At 26.2% G+C, this 27,685-nt stretch overlaps 1 protein-coding gene across 1 annotated transcript in view; it reads right to left on the reverse strand.

Annotated features, from left to right (window-relative positions):
* LOC107441964 (putative ATP-dependent RNA helicase TDRD12) overlaps positions 1–27,685 on the reverse strand; it is a 71,302-nt gene continuing 43,617 nt past the window's right edge. The window contains exons 22-36 of the mRNA XM_043047961.2: positions 24,772–25,006; positions 24,494–24,631; positions 20,549–20,736; positions 19,250–19,390; positions 17,548–17,922; positions 16,404–16,643; positions 15,128–15,326; positions 12,691–12,841; positions 12,498–12,611; positions 10,591–10,855; positions 7,927–8,429; positions 6,655–6,768; positions 5,489–5,648; positions 5,322–5,406; positions 1–145 (exon numbers count right to left, since the gene is read on the reverse strand). Of these exons, the coding sequence (XP_042903895.2) occupies positions 18–145; positions 5,322–5,406; positions 5,489–5,648; positions 6,655–6,768; positions 7,927–8,429; positions 10,591–10,855; positions 12,498–12,611; positions 12,691–12,841; positions 15,128–15,326; positions 16,404–16,643; positions 17,548–17,922; positions 19,250–19,390; positions 20,549–20,736; positions 24,494–24,631; positions 24,772–25,006 (3,036 nt within the window). The 3' untranslated portion in view covers positions 1–17. The remainder of the gene's footprint in view (positions 146–5,321; positions 5,407–5,488; positions 5,649–6,654; positions 6,769–7,926; positions 8,430–10,590; positions 10,856–12,497; positions 12,612–12,690; positions 12,842–15,127; positions 15,327–16,403; positions 16,644–17,547; positions 17,923–19,249; positions 19,391–20,548; positions 20,737–24,493; positions 24,632–24,771; positions 25,007–27,685) is intronic.

Raw genomic sequence — 27,685 nt, forward strand, 5'->3', positions numbered from 1 at the left:
TCGTTACCAAGTTGCTTTCAATGCAGAGGATCAAATGGATCTTTATATTCAGCCAAATGTTTCCATGGTTGTACGTAAGTTTCTTCATCATCAGAAAATTCTTTGTCTTCCTCGTCATCTTCACAAGGTAATACTTCAACATTTTCTGCAATATTTTTAAAATTTCTATTTTAAAAATTTATTTAGAGTATTTAAAATTGCTACATTCCTTAATATTATAAATGGCATTAATTTTATTATCTAATTATATTTCAAGTTAATTCTTAGTATATGTAATTATATATACATATTTTTAAGTTAGATGAGTTTTTAGTTAAAGAAATGTTAAACACATTACGTTTTCATCACTATGTCACAATTTTAACATTTTTAAGGAAATTCAGAAAAATAAGGCTTTTAGTTCTTATTTTATTTCTGATTGTTTATGCAAAAATTTAAACGAAAAAAAAATGCTTACAATACAAAACATTTTCGGTTTATATTTGAAGTTTTTACAAGTGACCTAGCAACTTATCAATTTAAACACTACTACTAACTAAAATTTAATCAATGAAAGCTATAATATAAATCAATATCGCTAATAATATTTTATATTTATATATATAATTTAAAAGCTTACTTAAAAAACTTAACCAATTCATTTAAATCTACACAAAACAAGTAAATTATCTCTTAAGAAATACGTTTGGATTTTAGTTTTGAACCTATCATGAAAAGTACATAAAAATATTCTAGAAACCAGATAAAAATGATACTGTAATTAATGAATTCCGCGTTCGGCTGACCACCTGACCGGAACATCTGCTCCTGCACCCCAGAGCCCAAGGTTAAGAAAACTGAGATGGGCACAGTAGGCCTTGGCCCTCTGCGGGCTGTCGCGCCGCTGAGTTTAGTTTAGTCAGTAATTAATGAATGGTTCAAAATAATATAATGTGTAGCTGGGTGTCCGACATTTAAACAAAAGAAAGCTTATGCTGCCATTATTTCAATTTCTAAAGCCCATTAACCATAAAAACTATTCCACACACTTTATTTTATCTTCATTTAATTAACTTCAATAAAATTCATTAAAAATATTATTATTAGTTTCATTAAAAAAATATTAAGATGAATAAACTGTAAAAAGATGTGTTCTACCAAAGTAATTATACATTATGAATGGTTGAAACTTGCTTATTCATTCTTATTAACCATTTTCAGTAGTGAAAAATCAAGATAATTATATATAATGTAATGTTTCTTTTTAGCAGGAGTGGTTGGCACAATGTTTAAACAACACTAAATTAAAATGCAATTGAAAACAAAACTGTTATAATTAATCCTATTCCCTTACCAGAATCAAAATATTCAACTTCACCATTTTTGTATTTGTTATTCACAGAAAATAGTCTAACTGATTGACTAACAAATAACTGACCAATTCAGTACTTTGTCAGATGACTTACAAAGAACTTATTTATAAGCCAAGTATACATCTGTAAAATTCTTATTAGAATGAAACCAAGCTTAAATTAAAGAGCATGGTCAAAAACATTAGGTATAGGGAAACAATTTTCTGCAACTGTGGCACATCAAAGTTTTAGATCATTATTAAAAATGAAAACAGTTAAGAAAGATTTGTACACGAGGTCAAATTGTAAAGAGAACCAATTCACAGCTATGATAGAATGACATTTCTATCACAGCAGATGACACTTTTAATTTTCATTTCTTAATACTGAAAAATGAGTTTTTTTTGTGTGCTTTTAATTGAAAAATCTGCTCATTAAATTTTGTAACTATTTAAAATGTTACTTTTTTAGTTAGCTAAATATGATTTTTTTAAAGTTATAATTATTAATAAATTAAATTGCTTTTAAATTTCATTATTATAAATTGTATTAATTTTTTTAACTAATTGTTTTTTCTTACTTAAATAAAAAATTATTATTTAAAAAATTCGAATTTCCCTTTTAATTATTTATTCATTAATAATAAAAATAAGGCTTTTTTTCCCATTTAAGAAACTTAAAGTATTTTAAATTACAAATGTTATACAATAATTTATAAATGTTTTTATGTTAATTTTTAATTATAAGAAAAAAGAAGTCTTCTTCAGGAAAAAAATATAAATTATTTATTTAAAAAAAAAAAAAAACACATTTCTCAATCATTAAAAAAGTTCATAATTAATGAATTTTTGAAAGAAAAAAAAATCATTTATTCTTATTGAGAAAGTAAAAATTTTTTATTTGAAAAATTTAAGCTTTCACACAAAAATACATATTTTTCTTATATATATTAAAATAAATAAATAATAAAATAACACACTTTCCAGTATTAAAAAAATGAAATTGAATAGAGTTACCAGCTATGTTTTCGACTATACTCTTTAATTCACTCTTTATTTCATTTCAATAGAAATTTTACATGTGTACTCCCCTTGTACTTGGTACAAAGAGTGTGTTCTATTTTGTAAGCCCTGTGTACAAAACATCTTCCTTATATTAAGTTAGTGATGCAGAAATTCAAATTCTTATAACAACTACAAAGGACTTTTCAGGGACTTATCCCCCCTTCTGGTCCTCGATTTTCTTGGGGTCAATGGTCTGATGGACTTTATCTGATCATTGGAGGATAAGCTACAACAACAACAAGTAACTATACTTATGACATTAGTAGAATTTCTCAATAAAGTATGACATGAATAATAAAGTATGAGATAAATGAATATTGAGAGATCAAACCTTTTTTTTTTTTTTTTTTTTTTTTACAGGTTTTAAGTCACTGGAATGACTGACTTGAAACTCAAGGTATCAGCCAAAACTTATTTCTAAATTTTTTTTATTAATTATAAATTTAGCTACTTTTATTATCATTTTTTTTTTACATATTTACAAACACATATGTATTAAAAACCTTTAACCATTTTTAAAAAACACCCAATTTTTATGTTTTTGTTAAACAACAATTTCTATTAAAATAATAATTAGAAATAAAAATAATTAGCGTTATAGATTCAGGGATGATTGTGAGCCCAACTCAAAAGCCTTGAAAATTTCTTGAGTAAAATCATTAATGATACATTTCTAAAAATGAATGTCTTTATAAATTTAAATCATTGATATTTCCAAAACATGAAATTCTAAATAAATTATAGGCAGCATAATTTTAATGAATAATTATTTATAAGTTTACTTTTATCTCTAATCACATTTATTATTCTACCACAAAAAATAAATGAAGGAGATGCCAAGTATAAATTCTAGTTCTAATATTTTTAAATAAAATATACAAGAATTTTTATACATAAATGTGATCGATGATTTCTTGAAACTTCTAGACCATTGGATTTCTGGAAACTTTCGGATCGCGGTTTGAGAAAAATCAGGATTTTTTCTGGAGCAAATCTCTGTAAATTTAATATTTAAAATGTTTTTCTAGTATATGATTTATTTATTATTTATGGTTTAAAAGTTAAATTAGCATTTTTTTTTAAATTTATAGAATGAAAAACTAAATTTTTTCTCCACATCAAATGGAATGGTGCTTTCTAAGAAACTGCTTAGGGTGATATTTAGATTGTCAAAAGAGATTTTTAACAAATAGTTGGAAACATTTATAAATTTATTTTAAGGCCACTTGGGAAATAAAATGGTTACTACATTATAGATTCAAGTATATTAGTCAAAACATATAATCCTAATAAAAGAAAACAGGATGGATGATAAGAAGAAAGAATATCAAATAATTAAAATCTTTTAAAAATCTGATACTTAAATAAAAGCATTTAAAATATTAATGAGAGAATATTAAGGGTATAAATATTGGTATGTTAAGGCCACTAATTTTTCAAAAAGAAAAAGCTAACTTTTTGCACCCAAGTAATATTTTGGTTTTATAATTAATTCANCAGTGATGCAGAAATTCAAATTCTTATAACAACTACAAGTAACTATACTTATGGCATTAATAGAATTTCTCAATAAAGTATGAGATAAATGAATATTGAGAGATAAAACCTTTTTTTTTTTACAGGTTTTGCCAAAACTTATTTCTAAAATTTTTTTATTAATTATAAATTTAGCTACTTTTATTATCATTTTTTTTTAATATTTACAGACATATGTATTAAAAACCTTTAACCATTTTTGAAAAATGCCCAATTTTTATGTTTTTGTTAAACAACTTCTATTAAAACATTACTTACATAAAATGAAGTAAATTATTAGGTACAGTTTGTGAAATAAAAATACTTAGCGTTATAAATTCAGGGATGATTGCGAGCCCAACTCAAAATTTCTGAAAATTTTTTGAGTAAAATCATTAATGACACATTTCTAAAAATTAATGTCTTTAGAACTTTAAATCATTGATATTACCAAAACATGAAATTCTAAATAAGTTATATGCAGCATAATTTTAATAAATAATTATTTATAAGTTTATTTTTACCTCTAATCACATTTATTATTCTACCAGAAAAAATAAATGAAGGAGATGCCAATACTTGAGCATGAAGAACAAATGAAAGAGATGCCAAGTATAAATTCTAGTTCTAATATTTTTAAATAAAAATATACACATATTTTTAAATAAAAATATACACGCATTTTTATACATAAATGTGATTGATGATAACTTGAAACTTCTGGACATTGGATTTCCAGAAACTTTCGGATCGCGGTTTGTGAAAAATCCGGATTTTTTCTGGAGCACAATCATCTTGGTAAATTTAATACTTAAAATGTTTTTCTAGTATATGATATATTTATTATTTATGGTTTAAAAGTTAAATTAGCATTTTTTTTTAAATTTATAGAATGAAAAACTAAATTTTTTCTCCACATCAAATGGAATGGTGCTTTCTAAGAAACTGCTTAGGGTGATATTTAGATTGTCAAAAGAGATTTTTAACAAATAGTTGGAAACATTTATAAATTTATTTTAAGGCCACTTGGGAAATAAAATGGTTACTACATTATAGATTCAAGTATATTAGTCAAAACATATAATCCTAATAAAAGAAAACAGGATGGATGATAAGAAGAAAGAATATCAAATAATTAAAATCTTTTAAAAATCTGATACTTAAATAAAAGCATTTAAAATATTAATGAGAGAATATTAAGGGTATAAATATTGGTATGTTAAGGCCACTAATTTTTCAAAAAGAAAAAGCTAACTTTTTGCACCCAAGTAATATTTTGGTTTTATAATTAATTCAAGTTGTCTAAACATTGTATTTTCATGTGGGACAATGTAATATCTTATACAACCAATTGCATGATAGCAAAAACATTTTAATTGTAACAACTTGCTTAAGTTTAATCTCAAATTACCTCTTTGAACATAACTTCTTTCAGGAACTGGGTCCTCCGAATCAGAATCATCAAGGTGATCAAAATCATATTTAATGTATGGACACTAAAAGATCAAAATTTATCAGAAATGAAATTAAAGCATGAAACATGTTTTAAATAAAGAAGGTATAACAAAATCAGCGTACTTTTAAATTTTTCTGTATTAAACGAGGCCATTTGGAATGTTCAGCTTTAAATATGGAAATATGCAAACCAGCTGGAACAGTATTAGAGGAGTTTTCTTTTGACAATACTTTAGAGAAAAAAGCTTCTTCAATAAAGTAATCTGCTGTGTTTGTAGAAGACCTGAAATCAGATAAAAAATATCAATTAAATACAATGCTATGAACTCTAAAAAACATGAAACTTAGTTTAGCTATATGAAGAATCATTTTTTTTTACCATTTCAATACTGATTTTTTTTTTTTTTTGGCATTGGTAGAACAGAGTGGTTACTCTTGAAAGATTTTACTATATAATAAATTATACCATAGACCATTACTAATGTATGACTCAGAAATGATAGAGATTAAGAAAAAAAAATCACCAAAGCAGGTAAGATCATGTATTTCATATTTATCTGGAACGCTTTGACAAAAAAAATTTTGTAATCTTTTTTTATTACATAGCAGCACTTTTTCCATAATCAACACAAACATTCCCGGCAATGAGGAGTCTTTAAATGGTGTAGTTGGAATAGATGTGAGCATTATTACATTTGGACTTCAACAGTTGTTTATGGTTACAACTAATTCCAGAGTTCATTATTTTTATTTTGATAACTAGAGTAGAATATTTTTTTAGTGTTTCTGAAATTTTTATTTCAAAATGAAATTTTGTTACAATTCCAGGGTTTTTCTGTTTTACTCGGAACCCTGTATAGACAGAAAATTTTAGGATAATCTTGCATAAAGTAATGATTTCAATTTATTAATTTTTTCTGCTCAGGGGGAGGACTATATAAAATGTCTACTGCAGAAATGAAAAAAGCAAAATGAAAGGTGTTTACTCTCCCTACCCAAAAAAAAACACAGGCCCATATGTCCTGGTAAAAAAGACAGATCCTCGAAAGATTAAAAAATTTATCTGCATGCAGCCCCAGAATTAGAAACGTAGTAATATACTAAATATAAGCTACCATATACTGATAGGGTATATTTTATTAAAATTAAACAAGAAAAGTATTTTAAGAGCATTCAATGAAAAACATTAACTTGCTAAAAATTGAAACAAATATTTAAAAGTTTTTTTAAAATACAAAAATTTAATTATTCTAACATTTAAAACTTTAAAAAAAAAAATTATTACTCACTTGAATGAGAATCCATTGTCATTTATATCGATTTCATATATTTTCAAATCTTTCATCATAATTGTCATATTTACTTTTTCTTTGGTATCCCACCAAACAATGTGAGGCTTCAATCTAGAAATAAGATTGGCCATAGTTATTAATAATCCTCATAGGGAGATAAAATATGGGAGTTTTTAACAATTAAATAAAATAAAATAATCTGAAAATTTTGAGCAAAAATATCAGCTCACGCAGCTTTCTTTTGCAATTTTTTTCCCGGTCATTGATATTATCAGGACCCGGTCATTTTATTTATACTAAATAAAATATTTTGTAATTTGTATTTAAATTTGCTTAAAGACTTAAAACAAAATTAATTAGTAATATTATTACTCAAATTTTATTAAAAAAATTCACAAACAAAAAAGTTTATAAAAATGCTCTTAAATGTTCAACTGCAAGCAGGTCAGTAACATAAGCTGTGGACAACCGTGTTTTCAGGTTTACTGCTCTGACCAGTAACTTTTTTAAAGGTTTCCAAACTTTACGTTTAATGTGCAAAAAATTCCATTGCATTTAAAAATTAATATGAATAAAAAAAAGTTCTGAATGTTTAAAATTTATTTGTCAACTGAAAGTTTAAATTTAAACTGTTTTGAAACATGCAGCGATATTATAGTTTGATACCACTCGTAATTATTTTTTTCTTTATTGTTCACACATTTTACATCATACTAAGAAACATACCTACATATATGTAAAATAAAAAGTTAAGAATTTCACTATTTTAAAAAGAAAAAAAAATCATTCTGTTATTTTTTATAAAAACTTACAAATAATTACTAGAAACTATCAAACTACTTTATTAGTTAAACTAATATTCACTGCTACAAAAAAATTAAATTTAAAGGAAAAAAATGTTTTTCTAGGCTGGTCGAAATTCTATCTTTAAAAAAAAGATCAATACATGACTGAAGAAAAATAAAATAGTTATGAGATATGGAACGACCAAGTTAAATACTCTAGCAAATGTTCAATTTATGATAATTAATCGTAAAATGTTAGGAAACTTGTTGATAGATCCGCAAGCAATAATTACAAAATAGATGTAAAATATGAATTTCTCAGTAATTAAAAATTACTGTGCAATTAAATTTTAAATTACTTAAATAACATACTAAAATATTCACTTCAACATAAATATTATATAATTCAAAATAAACTAAATGATACTTCAAACTTTGTGATTATAAGTAAATTTGAAATCTACTACTTGAAAAAATAAATTACATTTTTTTTCGGCATTTAGATCTCGTCTTCATTAATTTTCGTATGGAATCAAGTGGAGAAAGAGTTTTATCACAGGCTTTTCTATCATCAATATTTTCAGCAACCTTCAGGTGATTATTATCAGTCATACTTGCTAAATCACAGGGTTTTTTCAAGTCTACATTCTTTAGAAGTTCTGTAATTGCACTGTCTTGTTCTTTACTTAATTGTTGATCACCAACTAACATCAGTTTAGCTAAAGCTACACAGAACAAAGCCCGATCATCTTTCTCGTCTGTGTCTAATTCTTCATCGGAGGAAGATACATTATATCCAGGAGGAATGTCATCCCAATATTCTTCTTTTTTCTCCTCTTCTACAGGAAAAGATATAGAACTGGAGACTCTTTCTTTTTCTTCAACTAAACCAGTTTCTAAGAGTTGATCTGATAAAGATTTTTCCCCATTCCACAAATCCACAACGTAATGATTACCACCAGTATAACTTGGAGATTTAGAGTATGCCTATAACAGAAGGTAAAAAATAACACTTGGGATAAAACTTATCACTTGCTTTCATAATATACAATAAGGAAATATCTTTGAACAAATATAAAAACAATATCATAAATTAAAGCAATTAAACATTAAAATTTATGCATTTAATTTTTTTAGAGTAAATAATTTAATCAAATCAGTAATTTTATTTGTTTATGTCATTTAATGTTGGAAGGTACTTGTTTTTCTAGTCAGCTCTATTGTTTGAATATCACTGTAGCTCCTACAGAAACAAAAACAGAAGTTAGCAAGTTTGTTATGGGAAGAAAAAAAAGACAGATGATGGAACTCACGTGCAATTAAATTATGAATTAAAAATGAAGATGTTAATCCACCACCTACAAATTCTGAAATGAAGAATGTGATGAAAGGGTTGAAATGTGAAGTATAACACTGTTCTAATGGCTTTAAAAAAACACTATAATTACGAACAATTTTTAAATGAGCTTTGATTAGGAGAAATTTAGGAAAAATTTTAGATAAATAACAATTGATGATTTTTATAAAATTATGAATAATATTTATATTTTAAAAGAAAATACAGAACAAAAAAATAAGGTGAGTTTTGTTTATTTATTTTATTAAATTTATTTCCAAACTCAATATTTGTGATGTGATTTGGTAAATTTATCTAATTTTGTGATTCATTTATTGTTATCAAAATCACTATGTCCCAAAGTTATAACATTAAGCAGACACTATTGTAACTAAAAGTATAATTTTTAACTATTTTTGAATGATAAAATATACAAAAACGACCAATATGTTATTTTTTTAAAAAAAAAATTCATACTTTCAAACTAGTAAATTTAATTAAATAAATAAATAAAAAAAAAATATTGCATTATTCGAGTCTGAAAAGTAAAATAATCCATGAAATAATTATTTATTTAAACTATTTTTAACCAATACGAAATTATTTATTACAATGTAAATTTTAGATTTAAATATTATTTCGTTTCCTTTCTATCAGTCTATATTACTCTTATTTTTATAAATAAATAAATAACTTAAATAGAAAAACTAGTTAGATTAGTATCTTGAAAACTATTTTCAAAGCTAAAAAAATAGCAGCATAAATAAATAAAAATTAATTTAGACACAGTTGTTTATAAAAACTTGATGGAATATAAACTTGATATAAGGAATTTCAGTAACTGCTTTACAATTAAGTGAAATAAAGTATAAAAAATATATTTCAGTGACATGAATCAAAATTTTAGACAGCATCATTGCAAATTAATGAATTATAATATGAAAGTTTCCTGTGCACGAGATAAAAAATTTATTTTGAACAGTCAGCAGAAATGACATAAGAAATATTTATATAGATTTAAATTAAATCCAGCTTGTGAAATGTATAAAAATGTACGCAATTAAAATAAGCATAATTTAATTTTGACATTGGTTAGTAGGGATTATAAATGTTGCTTCTTAAAGAGTATGCACCAACAAGAGAATAAATAAATATATACATATATGGAACCTTTAGTTGCAAAACTTTCATATCACCAGCATTATCCCGAGTGAGATTATAAAAGCTGTCAGTAGTTTTATCAGTCCATCCACCATGAACAGCTTGAACTCCATCCAATTCACATTCAATTGCTTGAAATGGCAGAAGCGAAAACTCAGGAAGCAAATTATAAATCAAACTAATTTTTGAATAGCCAGTATCACCAAAATCAACATAAAATAACTGCACTTNGCTAAAAAAAAAAGCAGCATAAATAAATAAAAATTAGTTTAGACACAGTTGTAAATAAAAACTTGATGGAATATAAATTTGATATAAGGAATTTCAGTAGCTGCTTTACAATTAAGTGAAATAAAGTATAAAAAATATTTCAGTGACACGAATCAAAATTTTAGACTGCATCATTGTAAATTAATGAATTATAATATAACTATTTCTTGTCCACTAGTCAGTAGTAATAAATAAGAAATATTTATATAGATTTAAATCAAATCCAGCATGTGAAATTTTTATGTGAAATGTATGAAAATTTTACGCAATTAAAATAAACATAATTTAATTTTGACATTGGTTAATGGGGATTATAAATGTTGCGTCTTAAAGAGTATGCACCAACAAGAGAGCATTGTATAAATATATACATATAGCTACCTTTAGTGACAAAACTTTCATATCACCAGCATTATCCCGAGTGAGATTATAAAAGCTGTCAGTAGTCTTATCAGTCCATCCACCATGAACAGCTTGAACTCCATCCAATTCACATTCAATTGCTTGAAATGGCAGAAGCAAAAACTCAGGAAGCAAATTATAAATCAAACTAATTTTTGAATAGCCAGTATCACCAAAATCAACATAAAATAACTGCACTTCCTCTTTGTCCAACAGAATATCTATCACTTCAGCTCTATAGTATCTATAGAAAAGAATTTTATTATTTGTTAACTATTAAAACAAAATAAAATTTGGCTGGGGAAATTAAAAATGGAAAATTATACAAATTAAACTAAAAATTATAATTTTTATCAATGTGAAATTTATACATTTCTATGTTTATGATATTTCAACAATTACATATTAAAGTATAAATAAAATTCATCAAATTATTTTAAGAAATTAAAATACTTAAATTTAACAATATAAAGATTTCAATTTTTGACACAGATTTAGGTAATCCTTGAGTAATAAACCATAATAATAATGATATAAGCTTCAGAAAAATTGTAAAAAAATTTTATAACTATTTTTGCAATTATCTGTGACATTGAAAATAAATGTTATGTAAAAATTTCAAATTATAAGAAGGCAAGATAATTAACTTTTTTAAACCCAGAAATCAACTCATACAAATCGAGTTGTTTTAGCGCAAGTACGAGTCAACAGTATTCGATTTTAAATCCCAGTGATTAAAAATCGAGATGTAAAATTTTTTAATATGAACCACAATATCAGATTTTTAAATTACATGAATACAAATCATGATGCTTAATTTTTAAACTATATGATTATGAATTCTGCTATACAATATCAAATGGGTAAATGCAAATTCTAATTTTTAAATCACCTGAAAATGTATATCAATGTATGACTTTTAAAACTCATGAATGTAAATTACAATGTGTGAAACATATTTAATCGGCATTTGGTGAACCAAGATAATCAACAATTTGAAATACTTCTGAAAAGTACTGAATCTGAATAGTAGTAGTTTTCTAATCTACTCTTCTAATTCAGTATTTTTTATTTCTCTATAAAGCAGGTGCAATGCAAATATAAAATTAGCCACTTCCCTCCAACAAAAAATAAAACAGCCCAAATAATTCATCCTACAGAACAGTAAGAAGGAAAAGGAAGAAATGCCATTTCATATTAAATCAATGAACGAGTTGGTTTGACCTTTGTCTTCTCCGCAATTTATATTGTGGAGTTTTAATTCAATTTATGAGATCTTGAGTAGAATATTCTTCAGCAATTTTTTGTGTTCAAAAGTATTGACCTCTGAAACTCTTCGAAGAAATTAATTTAAAATTTTTATTCAGAGTTTTACATTTTTACACACGTAAATCGTTAAATTTTTTTATTTTCCTTCCTTATAAAAAAATTTGAAAATAATCAGATTTTTAGTCTTAGGTAAGCATTCTAAACAATTTACAAAGATTTATATCTGAACATATTAGAGTGGCAAACATTTTCTTAGAAGAGTGGATATATAAATACTTCGCAACAAGTGGTAATATAGATTAGCTTTTTATAATATTCAATGAGTCAAATTTGATTTGATTAGAAGGTCAACATTTTAGATGGTCAGACTAAAAAAGTTTCCTATGTTTAAAAAAAAAAATATATGGAAGAATAATTTGGAGACCGATGATAACAGGCAACCTAGAAAAGTGATCAACTTTACAGGTTCTACTATACTGTAAATAGTAAACATAAGTAATTTTTAAAGGACTGATCCAATAATAATCACATTCAGTCATGTGTAGATAAATAAATTTTATAATCTAATTTCACTTAAAACTATAAAAGCGTAATTGGAGATAACTAAAAACACACACCTATTATCTTCACTAAATGGTGCAATACAATGCATTCCCTTTTGAAAAGTTTTGCATTTCTTCAACATATGGTTCTGTCTAAACTCATCTATTTTATCCAGAAGTTTATCTAAACTAAAATTAAAATAGAAAAGGTTTTAATTCAGTTTGCACAAATTGAAGAAAGTAAAAATTAATGAGTTCTCTAAATTACCAATCAACAAATTTTTCTCTTTGAACGTAAAATTGATGAGGAGAAACTACACTAGAAACATAGACATCTTCAAGAAGATTCAGTTCCAAAAAAGCGTGAAAAATTTCAGTTTGTTCTGGTTCATTATAAACATTAACCTGTGTAGAAGTATCTAAAATAAACAAGATTAATTTAAATTGAGCAATTCCCTCTTGATATAGAAAATCAAAAATCAGGAAATATTATTTTAAAAGTACAATTATTAACTTAAAGACACATTAAATGTCTAAAGAATATTCATTTTACTTTATTTGAGTATGATACAAAATTAAAGGAATCATCAGATTTTATTCCTCAACAAAAGTAAATAGTTTTAAAGGAAGTATTTATTCAATTAAAACACACGCATTAAAAACTTTACATTTATGCATCAAGCTTAACGCGAAAGAGTAGTAATTCACAACATCATTTTTCACTTATACACCTTCTTTGTGTAACATTCTGAAAGCGTAATTAGATACAAGTTACTATGCATCAGATTCAAGGCATAGATTTATTAAATTTAATAGCCATTACTCTTTGTTTATGTTTTTATAGGGTTTTCATGGTCATGGATCAATTACTCACTTGGCTTTTGTTTCTTTATTTGATGAATTAAAACTTTTTCTAAGTCTAAAATAATCAATGAAGTGTGTATTTGAATTTTTTAAAATTTCACTTAAGCTAATTAATTAGGAATAGACTGGGGTCTAAAATAGTAAATGCATATTTTTCGAAGAAAATTACAATGATTAGAAATTTAATGAGCCAATTACTGTATATAATAGTTAGTTATTTAATTCTAAGTAGTGTGTTTTCTTTGGTGCGCTGTAATTTGAAAATTAAAATAAGTCTAAAATACAGCTTTTCACATTCCATATTTGAAAGGGCACCAACCAGACTACTTGGCAGAATCAATCAAGCTTTTTAACAAGAAAGCTCAGCTGTCAAAATATGAAATTATTATGCAGCTTAAGTGGAAAGTTGAGTTGCCATCGAAAAAACTTAATTAAGTTCTCTAAGTTAAAAAACAAAAATTATTCTCCTAACAACTAATATATATATTGCCTCAATACATGAATGACAATTAAATTACTATGAAATTCTAAAAAGTATTGTAAGTCAGCAGTTTTAATATGTTTATGTTGACACCTTGAAGGCAAAGGGGAAAAAAATTATAAAATTTCAAAATTTTAATTTATGGCTATGAAACATTAAAGATTATTTTTTCTATAATTTCAGTCGTACATATAGGGAAATAATCATAACTTTCTTACGTTCTGTTGAAATATATTTCCCTCCTATATATTTCCAAAAATGTTTAGGAAAATAGACATTGACATTCAAAAAGTTTTACTTTTCTTAAGAAATTAGTTGCTCTGGGTCAGTGTTTCCCACAGTGTGGTACGCGAACCACCACGGGTATGGGAACAGTTTAACGGGGTTACGCTTTCCTATCCTATTATTTAAAAACAAACCTAGCCATGAAAATTTACGATTACATATTTTTCTGTTGGCTATTTTTTGCAGAATTAGCAGTTAATAATTAGTGGTGTCAACAGCCAGTTGTGATTTTTAACTCTTGTGCAAGTTTTTATAGTAAAAAATGCATTCATTTTTTTTTATCAGTGGTACACAGCATTGTGAAAAATTTAGAAAGGGTACACAAAAGTAATAAGTTTGGGAAACACTGCTCTAGGTAGCTATAAAACATACTACATAACCATAACTTCCCATTACCCATTCCTTTTTGCTATATATAGAAACACGTGATGCAACTTGTGATCAAAGAGGGAAGAATGGCCAAAACTTGAGTCAAAATAAAGCCACAATTAATCTAATTGCAATAAAAAAGGTGATAACATCCAATGCCTTTTTTTTTTTTAAAAAAAACGAAGTTTTTATATAGAATTATTTTTGAAATCTTATTTCTAATCAGATCAGATCAAAGAAAATCCTCAAATTTAAAAATAAGTTTTATACATCAGTTGGTAATTGCAGATTTGACTTGGAACTTATTAAATACATAATATTTTGAATATTTGTGTTTTTATAATAGTAAATTAATAATTTGTACATTTGAAATTAAACTTACACATATTCGGTAGTTTATCACAATAAATTAACAATATACAATTTTCATCTTGAAATTTTTCCAAGAAGTTTTTCATTTATGGCAATCTTTCATATAGTATATGCTTTTTTTTTAGTGAAATCTCTTATTTCTAACAATAAAACAAAATCCTTCTAGAAACCATATCTATTATTGAATAAAAAATCACACACTGAAAGCTTTTAAATAAAAACTAGGTGAGGGTTTATAAATGCAAATAACAATTTGGATCACTAGTAGAGAGGAAATTTAAGTCTATGAGTCTAAAAAATTAAACTAGCTCTTTTTTATTATTTAAACACACACCTGCAATTTTCGGAAAGGATACTATGCCTTCACAAGCTTTATGAAGCAAAGGTATATGCTGCTTATTTTCAACTGCATAACCATAATCCTTTAGTTCTTTACTAACTGTCATCAAATTTAAGTAATCATTAGCAAATATCAGTTTTTCTCGAAGAACAATTGGATTCAACCACAAAGTATTGTCAAGACAAAGAACAATCTAGAACAAAACCAAAAACAAATTTAATTTAAAGACATGGAAAATATATTAAAAGTTTTATATTACAACAAACTTACATTAGAAAAAAGATATAAATATTCTCTTTAAGTTGCCTTTTATATAACAAAAAATTACTTTTGATAAAAAAAAATTATATAGTTCTATCTATTTAACTATCTACTACAAGGAATAACCAACAAAATTTTAGCTAATTTAGTGTTTTCATAATAAAACAAACATTTTGTTTGAAACTAAAAACTTTTTTGCTAAATTTTAAAACATTGAAAAATAATACAAGGCTTGAAGTTGCCAAAAAAATAAATAAATAAAGAATAAATAAATAAAAACAGGCTTTGTTGGGGGTCAAAGAAAAAAAATCTGATCATTTTTCATAAAATCAATACAATTATTGAAATAATATAGAACAACAAACTACTGATAAAAATAAAAAAAACAACAAACTAAAAGAAAATATAATTAGAAAATAAATACACATTTGCTCCTAAAAATTATAAAATATCTGTTTTTAATTTCAAAATTACTTTGCTTAGAACAAAAAGTTTTAACAGTTTTCAGTTTAATTTTAAATGGTGTACTGAACAACTTATATCATAGTTTGAGATCAATAGATATAAAATTTTAAGCACTATTGCATTACATAAAATAACCAGTGTCAGTTAATACTCTCAAAACTAATATTTAATTCAGATTTATAAATCAGTTCAAGATTTTCTTTATCAAATAAGTAGATTCTTAATGATCTTAACACAAAAGCACAGCGAATATGAAATTTAACTTTTTTATACAATGATATCCTTATTTGCCATTTAGAAAATTCTATAAAATGAATACTTCACTGTTGATTAAAATTGGAGATTTTTAAAAATCATATAACAAAGACAAATGAAAAATTTTTCTAGTATAAATTTTAAAAAAATGTTTCCTGCGTAAATTAACAAATATAACAAACTTTTGCATAAATGCACCAAAATAACAATGTTTTCGGCCATAAAAAAAAATCGTAAACTGAAGGGGAAAAAATAATAATGTTTTAAAACAGAAATGTATGCAATTTACTTTTCCGTGAACTTCCTTTCCAAAGATCATTTTATGGATAAAGTGTGATGCTTGAAAATTCCAATCTAAACACGAATCTGGAGGCGTCATACCACATAAATATACTTCAGCAGCTACAGGAGCAGGCAAATCTAAATCGCTAACCTGATAATACAACTGGCAGTTAGTATAAGTTTTGACCCATCCTTCATCTTGAAATCCAAACGTTATCTCTTTTGGTGATTCAGTAATATTTAAAACCTGAAATGAGGATTTTGCAATGCAAAAATTAAATTAAATCAGATTTAAAAATATACAACACAGTTACAGTCATCAAAAAATGTTCATACACACAATATTTTGAAAAATTGATGTAGCAAAATGCAATAAATTATTGCAATTTACGAAAAAAAATGAAAATATATTTAAAAAAAAAAAATCACCACTAAGCTTAAAATATTAAAAAATATGATTGAGAGTAGTCTTTTTAAAATTTTAACTATTTAATACTTGAAACAACAGTACAAATAATTTCACAAAAACAAAATTTTAATTTTTTAAACTACAATATAATTTATGCTTGCCTATTTGAAATTTTAAGTTTTACTTAATCTTATATATTCTAGAAAATATATTCAAAATATTTTCACTTTTTATTGAAGATCAATTTTTAGATTTTCCTCTCTTTTTAGTAATTTTTTTACACACCAAATAATTTTAATAAGTATATTTCAAACATCAAATTATATCCATTTCATATTACATAAATTTATTAGTTATTTATACACAGAACAGTACAGAATACAACTTAATTACAACAAATTTTTTTTTTTCTAATGATGTTATTAGGTTGTGACATTAACTGTATAATTTACAAATCATTTTTAGTATTATAATCAATGACCAATGAGATTTCAATGCACATTTTCATCATTTTACAAAATCAAAGTAAAATATATAAATGAAAAATCTGAATTATTAACATTTATGTTCTTTTCACATATTTTTGAAGAAAAAAAAACATACCAGAGAGATAATTTTAATAAATATTCACAATAACATGTTGAGTTTTAAAAATAGTGATGTAGAATTTAAAAAATTTTAACAATCAAATTGCACCTTGAAAATTTTAATTTAAAAAAAAGAAGAGAGAAATTATCATTACCTTAACTCGGTAAAAAAGCTTATTTTTATCTTCAAGAACATATTGTTCACCAATCTTAACAGAGTTCACTTTTATTTGATTTTCTTCCATAGAATAAAATTTTTTCAACATGAACCCAATTTTGGCATATGTAGCACTCATTGACACATGTTTGGGGTTTTCTTCACTGGGTGATATATACTTCAAAAGTCTGACATAGTAATGGGTGGCATCAAACACATGAGTTATTAGACATTGAATGTCACCTTCTTTAGGAATAATTGAAGGCCTATCAGCAACAGAATCAATATGATGTCGTGATTCACAATTAGATACACCACATTTACCATATGCTTTAAAATTAGAACATAGAGATACATCTGAGCTTTTCAAAATCTAAAAATAGAAATGTTTTTTAAAAGCATAATATTAATTTATGTCTAAAAATCTTACAAGTAAAATAATAAGGAGAACTTTGTTTCATAAAAAATAAAGTTAGAAATATGTTTAATTTCTTAAATGTACACTTAGTTTCTCGATATAAAGGAAATTGATATGTAAACACACATTAACTCCACACCATCAAAACCAATGTAAACACTATTAAAACTACAGATAAAAGAAACAATACATTGTAGTTTACACATAAAAGCAATTTGCCATTAAAGCAATTTATATTACATTTGCCATTAAAGCAATTTATATTACACATGTCAAAAAATAATTTTGCTTTAATGAGTTTTTTAAACTAACCATGGTGATTATAACCCCAGAAAAATTACTATAGTGAAATTTTAACATTTATAAGTATGTTTTGACAAATTAAAACATTTATTAAATAAAATAATTGATATTTTTATGGAAAAAAAATTTTAAATTAAAATTGCAATTTAATTTATATTAAACTATAATAATTTGTATTATAATTTAAGAAACATCTAAACATGTCTTTTTATCATTATTTCTTTTAGAAATATTTGAATTTTTTGTTATACCTAAGAGAATTAAAAAAAAATTTCACACATAAGCTTTTTTGCTAATTGGTGAATACAATTTGAGCTGCAATTTTCAAATAAATAGTTATAACGTTAATCAAGGTATAAACACATTTACGTACCTGGCTCTTCATCCTAAAATTTAAGCAATTAAAAACTAATTATTTAATTCCCCTGGTGTTGAAAAGGGTACTAATTAATAAAGAGCAATATTTAACAAAGTTCTATGAAAAAATTGAGAATAAGTTTCTAGGTAAAAAAAATAAATACATATTTTAAAAGACAGATATGAATACAATTTATCAAAAAATTACTTTTAAATCTATATCTAGGAGCAATATTTAAAACTGAGAGTAAAATAAAAAGTAGTTAAGTTCTGAAAAGAGAGACGCATCTATATAACATCTCTGAAAGCTACACTTATAGAAAATATGGTAGAATTGTTTGATATACTAATAAAACTATGCTTAAGAATGCAGTTTTTATTCTTTACTTCAGTAGCAATTCATAAACTTTTCACTTAACATTATAACACAGCAAAAACATTACAATATTTGGTATGAATTATAAAAATTATTTTTTAAAGAAAAAAAAAACTATATTTTTGAATTTCGATTTTCAAGTTTCATAGACATCAGGATCAGTATCAGAGGAAATCATAAGCACCCTCACAGTCAAAAATTCAGACACACAAATTATTTAAATAAAAGTACTTAAATGGCTGTTACCTTTGGTTGTTTAGAAGCTATAATCTTCAGTTCTTTGGAAACCTCTACACCACTTCGACTGATGATCTTCAATAAAGCTGCAGCTTGATAAGAGCATTCTTGAGATATAAGAATATGAACACTGCAATCTGATTTGTAGTCCTTAAAAAATTAAAATTATTTAACTTATTCAATTGTACACGGAAAACAGAATACAACAATCAACACTTCTAACTATTAATACATAATTTTCCTCCTTTTCTGCAAATCGTGCTATATTTATGAAAAAATAAAATATATAATACATATATGTTTCATGGAGCAAAGTAATAGATAATAAAGTGCTTTTTAAACGATTTCTTTTAACTAAACATGGGCTGGGAAAAAAAAACTTATCTAAAAAGGTAAAGCACCTGTGCAACAGCCAGTTATGAGCCAGGAGGGCCATGGAGACTAAGGCTCCACACTTTGGTGACCAACGGCACCAAAGGTTGTTGTAATACGGCCAGCAGTGAGCACAGGCCGCATTTACTTCCCAGATAAGCTAGTAACCATTGATTTAAAGCTGGGCGGGCTTCAAGTCGCCAGTGGGGATCAAACCTCAGTTCATCCCAATGTTTATCTTAACCACTGAACCATTGTGATTCCAATTAATATATCTATTTCCATTAATTTTTTATTTAAAAAGTGAGTTCAAATGTTAGTTGCCTGTTATATTTACACAACTTATTAGTAAATTCCTAGTTAGACATATTTCAGTATACATTGTATATATAGTAATTCTAGTATACAAAGAAGTATTTTTCTAGTTCATATAATAAATGTCAAATGATTCTTAACACATAAATGATAGAAATTTTCTGCTTAAAGGAAAGAAACATCTAAAAATAAGCTCTGTTGTTAAGTAATTAAAAGTTTAAATTTATTTAGGGTTCCCTGTCATGAGCATTGCCAGTAAGTCACGAAAATATTTTAAATTTGTGTTTTGAGCACCATCTATGGGTAATAGGGATAATTGTATAGTACATTAAATAAAATTTCTTAAGCAGATCAGCAGTGACTTTATATTTGCTGGTAGCCCTCTATGATTAATCATCATTATTAGGTTTTTTAACATTCTATGGAGGCGGTGAATGCATTAAGTAATCTCAACAATAAAATATCTTAAATTTCAATTACTGGTTCCAATAATTATAGTATTATAAAGTTTTACTCTTTTGGAACAAATTATATAAAAGCAGCTAAACATATGCAATTAGGGCACCATCTAATTTAAGAGCAATATATAAGTGTGTGATATAAAATGGTACTTTTACATACTGTTGTAGTGGAGCTTTCAACAACACAGCCAAATCGGTTTCCAAACTGTGAACGGGATAATTCAGGAATGTCATAATGAATGAGATGGTTAGCATTACTAACAGGCATATCAATCAAAGCTGCATCAGTAATAACTAAACAATTAGGTACAGATGAGAACTGAACAGATTTCCAATCTTTAATAACCTCTGCAAAAAAGTATCAAAAGCCAGTATGTTAATTTTTTTCACAACCTTTATGAAATTTAAACCAGTTAAACAGAAAGGAAAAATTAGTTATAGGCTTTTCAGATTATTGTTTTATTCTTATATTTTATAACCGTCGTTGAACAGCCGACCCAATTTTTTGGGTTTATGATTACTAATGTTCAACTCTGTAGCCTTGTAATTTTGATCAGGTTGTACACAGAGATAGGCAATTACATTTTTTTTAAATAAAGGTTAAATTTTAACTTTCAAAAATTTTAAAATAAAACATTTTCTAAGTTAAAGTTTATTTTAAGGTAACAACATTTGGATTTGTAGACTGTTATTGAATGTAGTAATTTATGCCTAAGCAATTGCAATTATAAATTTTTTTTCTCCAAATTTTTAAGATTTCCTTTAAATTTACTTTGTAAATAAATTTAATTTTTTTCATATAGCTAACAAGCACAAATATCAAAATCTTCAGAAAATTGAAATTGCTAATTTATAAATTAAATATACAAGTCAAACCATTCCCTTCTCATAAAAAAATAATTCTTATAGTATTTCCATTAAACTTTTTAATTACATTAGTGATAAAATTATAATTTCTTAAAGAGCACATTTCAATGAAAACAATTGTATATTTTTCAGATTTAAGAAAACACTTTAACTTAAAAACACTTTAAGAAAACTTCTTTAAGAAAGAACATGAACAAAAATTTGAAATTGAACTTTAGATAATAGTAAGAGTAAACTTTTACTAATAAATGCATTTAATTGGTTTTAAGTGGCCACCTTTTGTAGCACTACAGAGATGCAAACAGTTATTAAATTTTCAGCAATAGGCCACAAGTCTTTTACCTTTGATCTATCTCATCATGCCAAAGCAATTGTTTTAGGGTACAAACTTTTATGCGGTTTAGTGCAGGCCCAAGACTCCGAAATTAACCACACTCTGTAATCCATAGGATTGAGATTTAGTGAGTAGGAATGCCATTCTTCATGTTGGAAATAGTTTGACAAATCAATTGGATCTTTCTTTGTATTACACCTTTTCCTAACTCATCATAATGTAAAATCAAAGTTCGCAGTTATATTATCTCATCATAACGTAAAATCAATGTTCAAGGTTATATTATCTATCCAAAGGAGTAACATACCTTCTATATAACTCATTAAATATTTATTTGAAGAGAAGGATTACAGGGGTAGCAGCAAAGTTTTTTAAAATTTTAGGGTAATTTTAGGAGCTTTTTTCAAAAAATTTTAGGGGTAATATATGATTTTGCTAGGATAAAAACAGATCACACGGTAGTTTATTACATAACAGAAGATTATTACAATTCATCCACACATATCATAAATAATTGCAAGCCATAAAATAAAGCTCTGAAATTTATTAAGTCAAGTAATGAAATCTCTAAAGTGTAAAAATGAAATTTCAACTTTACATATTACCTATCAGAAATTAAGTGCATAATTCAGGAACAGGCAAAAGTGAGAATAAATCAAGAGAAAAAATAAATTAGCACCAACTTGGATTTTTATTTAATTTTTACCTTCTTAATCAAAACTTTATTATTACCCTTTACCTTACTTTATTAAGAAAAACTATTGAGCGATATTATTAGATTTCAAACCAGCAATTTATATTAGAAGTTAGAGAAAAACAAATTAATCATGATCATTTTTCTAATACATTCTTGATATGATTTGTGAGATTCTTTTACTGCCTTCAATAGTGTTGTGGTGATCTTCAACACTCCTCCATTATTTTGAATGGTATCTTTGATTAGTCTAAGAGACATAATAGTATTCTCATGGTGACTCACATTAAGCAATGCTTTATTTATCGAAAACCTCTCTCAGGATCAGAATTCCCATGTGGCAAAATTAAAGCAGTTTTAATTAATGTAGTTAAATTCTTATATCTTAGATTATTGCTTTTTTATTTATATTTAGCCTATAACTCTAATTTTTTAGGAACACCAACAAAATTTTATCAAATTTTTAGGAATTTTAGGGTTTGCACATAGTTTTAGAAATTTTATGAACTTTAGGGGGAATGCGACCCTTGGGATTAATGCAACTAAACTTGTTTCTTCATTTCAATGATATGCAATTTTGAATTATAGATTCATCTAAAAATAGTCTTCATTAACTAGATACATAACTTTTTTTAACATTTTATTTGGTGTAAGGACTTGGGCCAGGTATTTTCTTAAAAACGTTGTGTCCAGCCAACCTACCTTGATTGCCAACGCCAGGTGTAATAGTAACGCCATCATTGGAAACAAAATGGTTTACTTCTACATGTCCGTAATTTTTATCAAGTCTTCTGCATTTATTAGAAATTTTTTCCTTTGATGAGATGATAGCAGAGCAAGAGAGTTCATCATTTTCACTATCTGATGAGGAAGACTCTTCCTTTGGAATAGCATATTCCTCATGGTTAATTATGAAATCATCAACTTTCGTCTCCTGAGTCATTTTCCGTTAGTGTTGAAAATATTCAAGCGCCTCCCTAAGTGTATCTTTACAGTTGTTTTTATTCTGAAACATGATTATTCAATAGAAGAGATTTCCAATGCATAAGTTTACATCAGTGCTGCCCGTCTTGCTATTTGGGAGGATTTGCAAAATAAAAATCCTGTGTTCTGATGACGCCATGGAAGTATTTAGCAAATTGTAGAATTAAGTTTGCACTCCCTTTCAGATCAGTAATTAACATTGTTCTGCCGTGATCTTCTCTGAACTACTCGTCAGCTCCATTCAATAGTAGAAAAACAACAGGATGAAAGATACAATTCCAATTCAAAGTTATGAACGATTCATACTTTATAATTGAATCTTCTTATCAATACCCAAAATTATTAATTTGTAGAACTGACATCATGATTTAAGAAATTTCTACATAACAAAAAGAGAAGAAAAAAAAGTAGAAGAAAGAAATATTTCTCATCCCTTATTAAAATGCAACACATACTTTTAGGAACTGGGTCAAAACGACATAAACACCGCAGTTTTAGGTATAAGTGTCAATAACTAAACATTCATTTAAGTAAGGCTCATAATATTTCCATGGTTTGTGATAGATAGAAAATTAGTAAAAGTCTAAAGTTTTTGTTCAGTTTTGTTTGTAACTTTCTGAGAAAAACGATAACAAAAACGATTTTAGGTCAAAATGACCCACTAAAAGGTTCCACTGTTTTTTGATCACACGAAAAGCTAAAATAAGTCCAAAATAATATTTATCAGGAAAATCAGGACAACTATGAACCCTGCTCTGTATCACTACAGAAGGCCACCACTTTAAAACCAACTGAATTTAGTTATTAGAAAAAGTTTACTCTTACTAAAATTTGTTAATTAATTTATTTTATTTTATTTAAGTTATACGAAAAATTGTTTGTCCAGGTTTTTCCAACATTTAGGATTTCAAAGATTACTAATTCAACATTGAAAAATCTGGATGCATATTTAAATGAGTGATGAACTAGGTTATACTAATATATATAAAGCGGGATAACATGTCAACTAATGTCAAAGAAGAAATTAAGGCTATAAATAATGGATTTTATACAGAAAAAATGAATACAAAGGGAAATTCATAATCTTTTGAAATATAGTGTCTCATAGATAGTAAAACCAAATGAAAAAGTCTAATAATAATTATTTTTCAGTTTAAATATTATAAAGAAAGCTATAAATAATAGATTTTATATGGATACAATGAATTAAAAGGAAAATGCATAACCTTTTGAAATATAGTGTTCCATATCATCAGTAACTAAAAAAGATCTTATGCTTTCAAATTTTAAGTGAGAATGGACTTCTAGAGCTGCTTCTTTATCACTGGTGCAAATAATTGTCCTGACAGCGTTTTGCAAAATTTCTAAAAAAGAAAAAATACATAGATAGATTTCTTTTAAAAATCATTTGTTGTAAAAATATCATACAAAGTAAACATTAATTTGACAATATCAATGCAATATGATGCAATTTTATATTACATTAATTCAATAGCATACTTACCCACTAATTTATCATTCTTATTGTCAAAACAAACATGGCCAAACATGGGTATTTGAGCATAAATAGCCCATTCTAAAAATGAAGTAAATAACAAGATAGGATTGTTCATGAATTTTTCCACAAATGCTGATATACTTTTTGTCCATCTCTCAGCACACACAATGATTTGAAGCGAAACAGACAGTGGTACTCTAGATCGAATACTTTCAACAAATGTTAGCATTAATTTTGTTACCTATAAAAAAGAATTAAAATAATAACTAACTTGAAAAAAATATCTCAGCAGGGTTGCAGAAAATTATGAGAGCCTAATATTCCCTAGAACAATTTTTTTTTTGTCAAATTTCCCAAAATTATATAATTTTTTTTAAAAAAAAAAAGTTATACAANAAAAAAAAAAAAAAAAAAAAAAAAAAAAAAAAAAAAAAAAAAAAAAAAAAAAAAAAACATTAATTTGATGATAAAATTTTTTTTTGAATAAACTAGCATATGCTAAAAATAATAGAAATCAAAGTAGTCAAACCTTCAAGTGAACCTTATAGTGAACCTTCAAGGGATCGAAATTTTGGTTCACTATAACCAAGAGTTCACTATATCCGTTACGTAGGCAATTTAATGTGATCTGCTTTTCTCAACTTGTTTCTGCCATCGAAATTTTTTTCATGAGCAGAAATTATTAATTGCCTATTTTTCCATATGTTACAAACTGCAGATTTGGATAGTTTATATTCCCTGCAAATATCAGCTTGATTGCACCCATTTTCAATTTTTCTGATTATGTCCATTTTTTCATCAATGGAGAACCTTTTACGTTTACTGTTCGCCATAATTAAATTTGAGACAGTTTACAGGATTTTTTTAAACTGAGCTGAGAGCAAAAAGGAGTTGAAATGAGGGCCTTATCAACACATATTAGCGTCCAATCCTTCGACCAATAATGAATAATTCCTCATTCCCTCTGACAGAAAATGCATATTGATTCCACTGACACCTTACAGGTGCATCATCTGGCTGAGTTCATCTGCTTGGTTTGTTTAGGGATGGGAAAATGAGATAAAAGAAGCAAACAAGAAAAAATGCTTATCGCTACATCCCCCTCTATATTTGGTTTTAAAAATCGGTGTATGTATTAATTTTGAAGTAGAAATTTCAAAATTATCACACAAAAAAAATCACCCAAAGACGGAAAAAAGTTCATTATATCCAACTTCCTAACTTTTTTTGTTCACTATATCTACAAAAAATAACATTATACGTGTATAGCAAAGCACGGGATCGAACATTTCGTTCACTATAGTGGGGTTTGTCTGTATATTGAAATAGTAATAATTCACAATTATAATTTGCAAAGCCACCCATTTTTTTTTTAAATTTACAATAAAAAAATTTGAAGCAGTTTTACTTTTATTTAATTTGACCAATCTTTTTTCAGAGCTGCCTGAATTTCCCTCACATTAAAACAACTATTATGCAAATTAAGGCAATCAGTAGTCTGGTTTGATAATTTTTAAATGTGAAAAGGCAGTTGTACATAACTGTGAATTAAAAAAAAGAATACAAAAATATCCCTCAACTGATTTTTAAAAATGAAACACAAAGTAAATTTTACATAGTCATATGTGCTGAGCTTTCTAGGTGAAATTTCGATGATTTAAATCAGTACAGTAGAGAACCAATTATTCCGGATGCTCGGGACCATCGCTATCCCGGATATCTGAATTTCCCGGTTTTCTGGATCGACCAAAAAGTGTCGTTAATCGATGTTTTATCGAACCCGAAGTACATGGAAAAAGTGTAATGCATAAAGTAAGAGAAAAAAGAAAGGTACTCCTAACTTTAAAAAGAAAAAAAAAAATGGCAGAAATATAACATTTAAATTTGCAAGTTTAGACAAGAAAATCAAGTTTAAAAAATACAAAATTCTCATATTTTTTGAAAAAGATTACAATTCCTAAGTTAAATAATATAAACAAAACCAATGATTAAATAACGCAATATATTTCATACCTAATTATACGGGGAGAAACGATAAAATAAAAGGAAAACTTATTAATCTAAATTGAAACACTTGAAAATTGTCGAACCGAAACGATAGTTAAAAAAGGCACTAGCATAAATATTAAAACCCGGAACAAGGCAAGATCAACGGAATTCAAAAAAAAAGGAAAAAAAACCTAATGATAAAATTTATGAATAAAAAGAATTAATTAATTGAGTGCGAAATTTATCGCGAAAAGAAAAAAAATCAAACGTAGTGAAATCAGAAAAACAAAACTGCAATCTGCTTCATAAAATAAACCTATGTTTAAATTAATAAACAATTCTCCTTTTATTTTATTTTTTTTGTTGATAAAAACAAGAGTTTTAATTACAGCAGATGTGATTCCACACCAAGAAAAACTTGCAATTGATACTACACTTCCAAAGAATGAGAATTTATTCAAAAGAAAAAGATTTTATTTTTATTAGTCGATGTCAAATAAATATATTTTTCTCTTTTCTTTTTCTGTTCACTGATATGCATGCAATGCATTTTCCCCACCCCCCTCGTAAATCAAGCAGAAAACGAAATCAGCATGCCACACCCTTGAGTTTGATTGACGGCCTAAAGGAAAAAATAAAACATTCCTCCCTTCCCTGCCTTCAAGGTCACGGAGGAAATGACGTTTCTCTGGGTAAACGGGGAAAAAAAATTTCCCCTTCCTTACATTTTCCTCTACTCAACTTCAAGGATGAGTCCAATTTCTGCTTTTTTCGTTCTAGTTTAAAATGGCGGGAAAATCGAGCAAAATTTTTCCCGGTTATCTGGATACCGGATAAATGGTTCTCTACTGTATATAAAAGCTCAATATAGTCTATATTTAACATAAACACTAAAACCTTATTTTAAGAAATTTTAAATAAATAAAAATGT

This window comes from Parasteatoda tepidariorum, chromosome 1 (assembly GCF_043381705.1).
Source record: "Parasteatoda tepidariorum isolate YZ-2023 chromosome 1, CAS_Ptep_4.0, whole genome shotgun sequence".
NCBI classification, from domain to species: domain Eukaryota; kingdom Metazoa; phylum Arthropoda; class Arachnida; order Araneae; family Theridiidae; genus Parasteatoda; species Parasteatoda tepidariorum.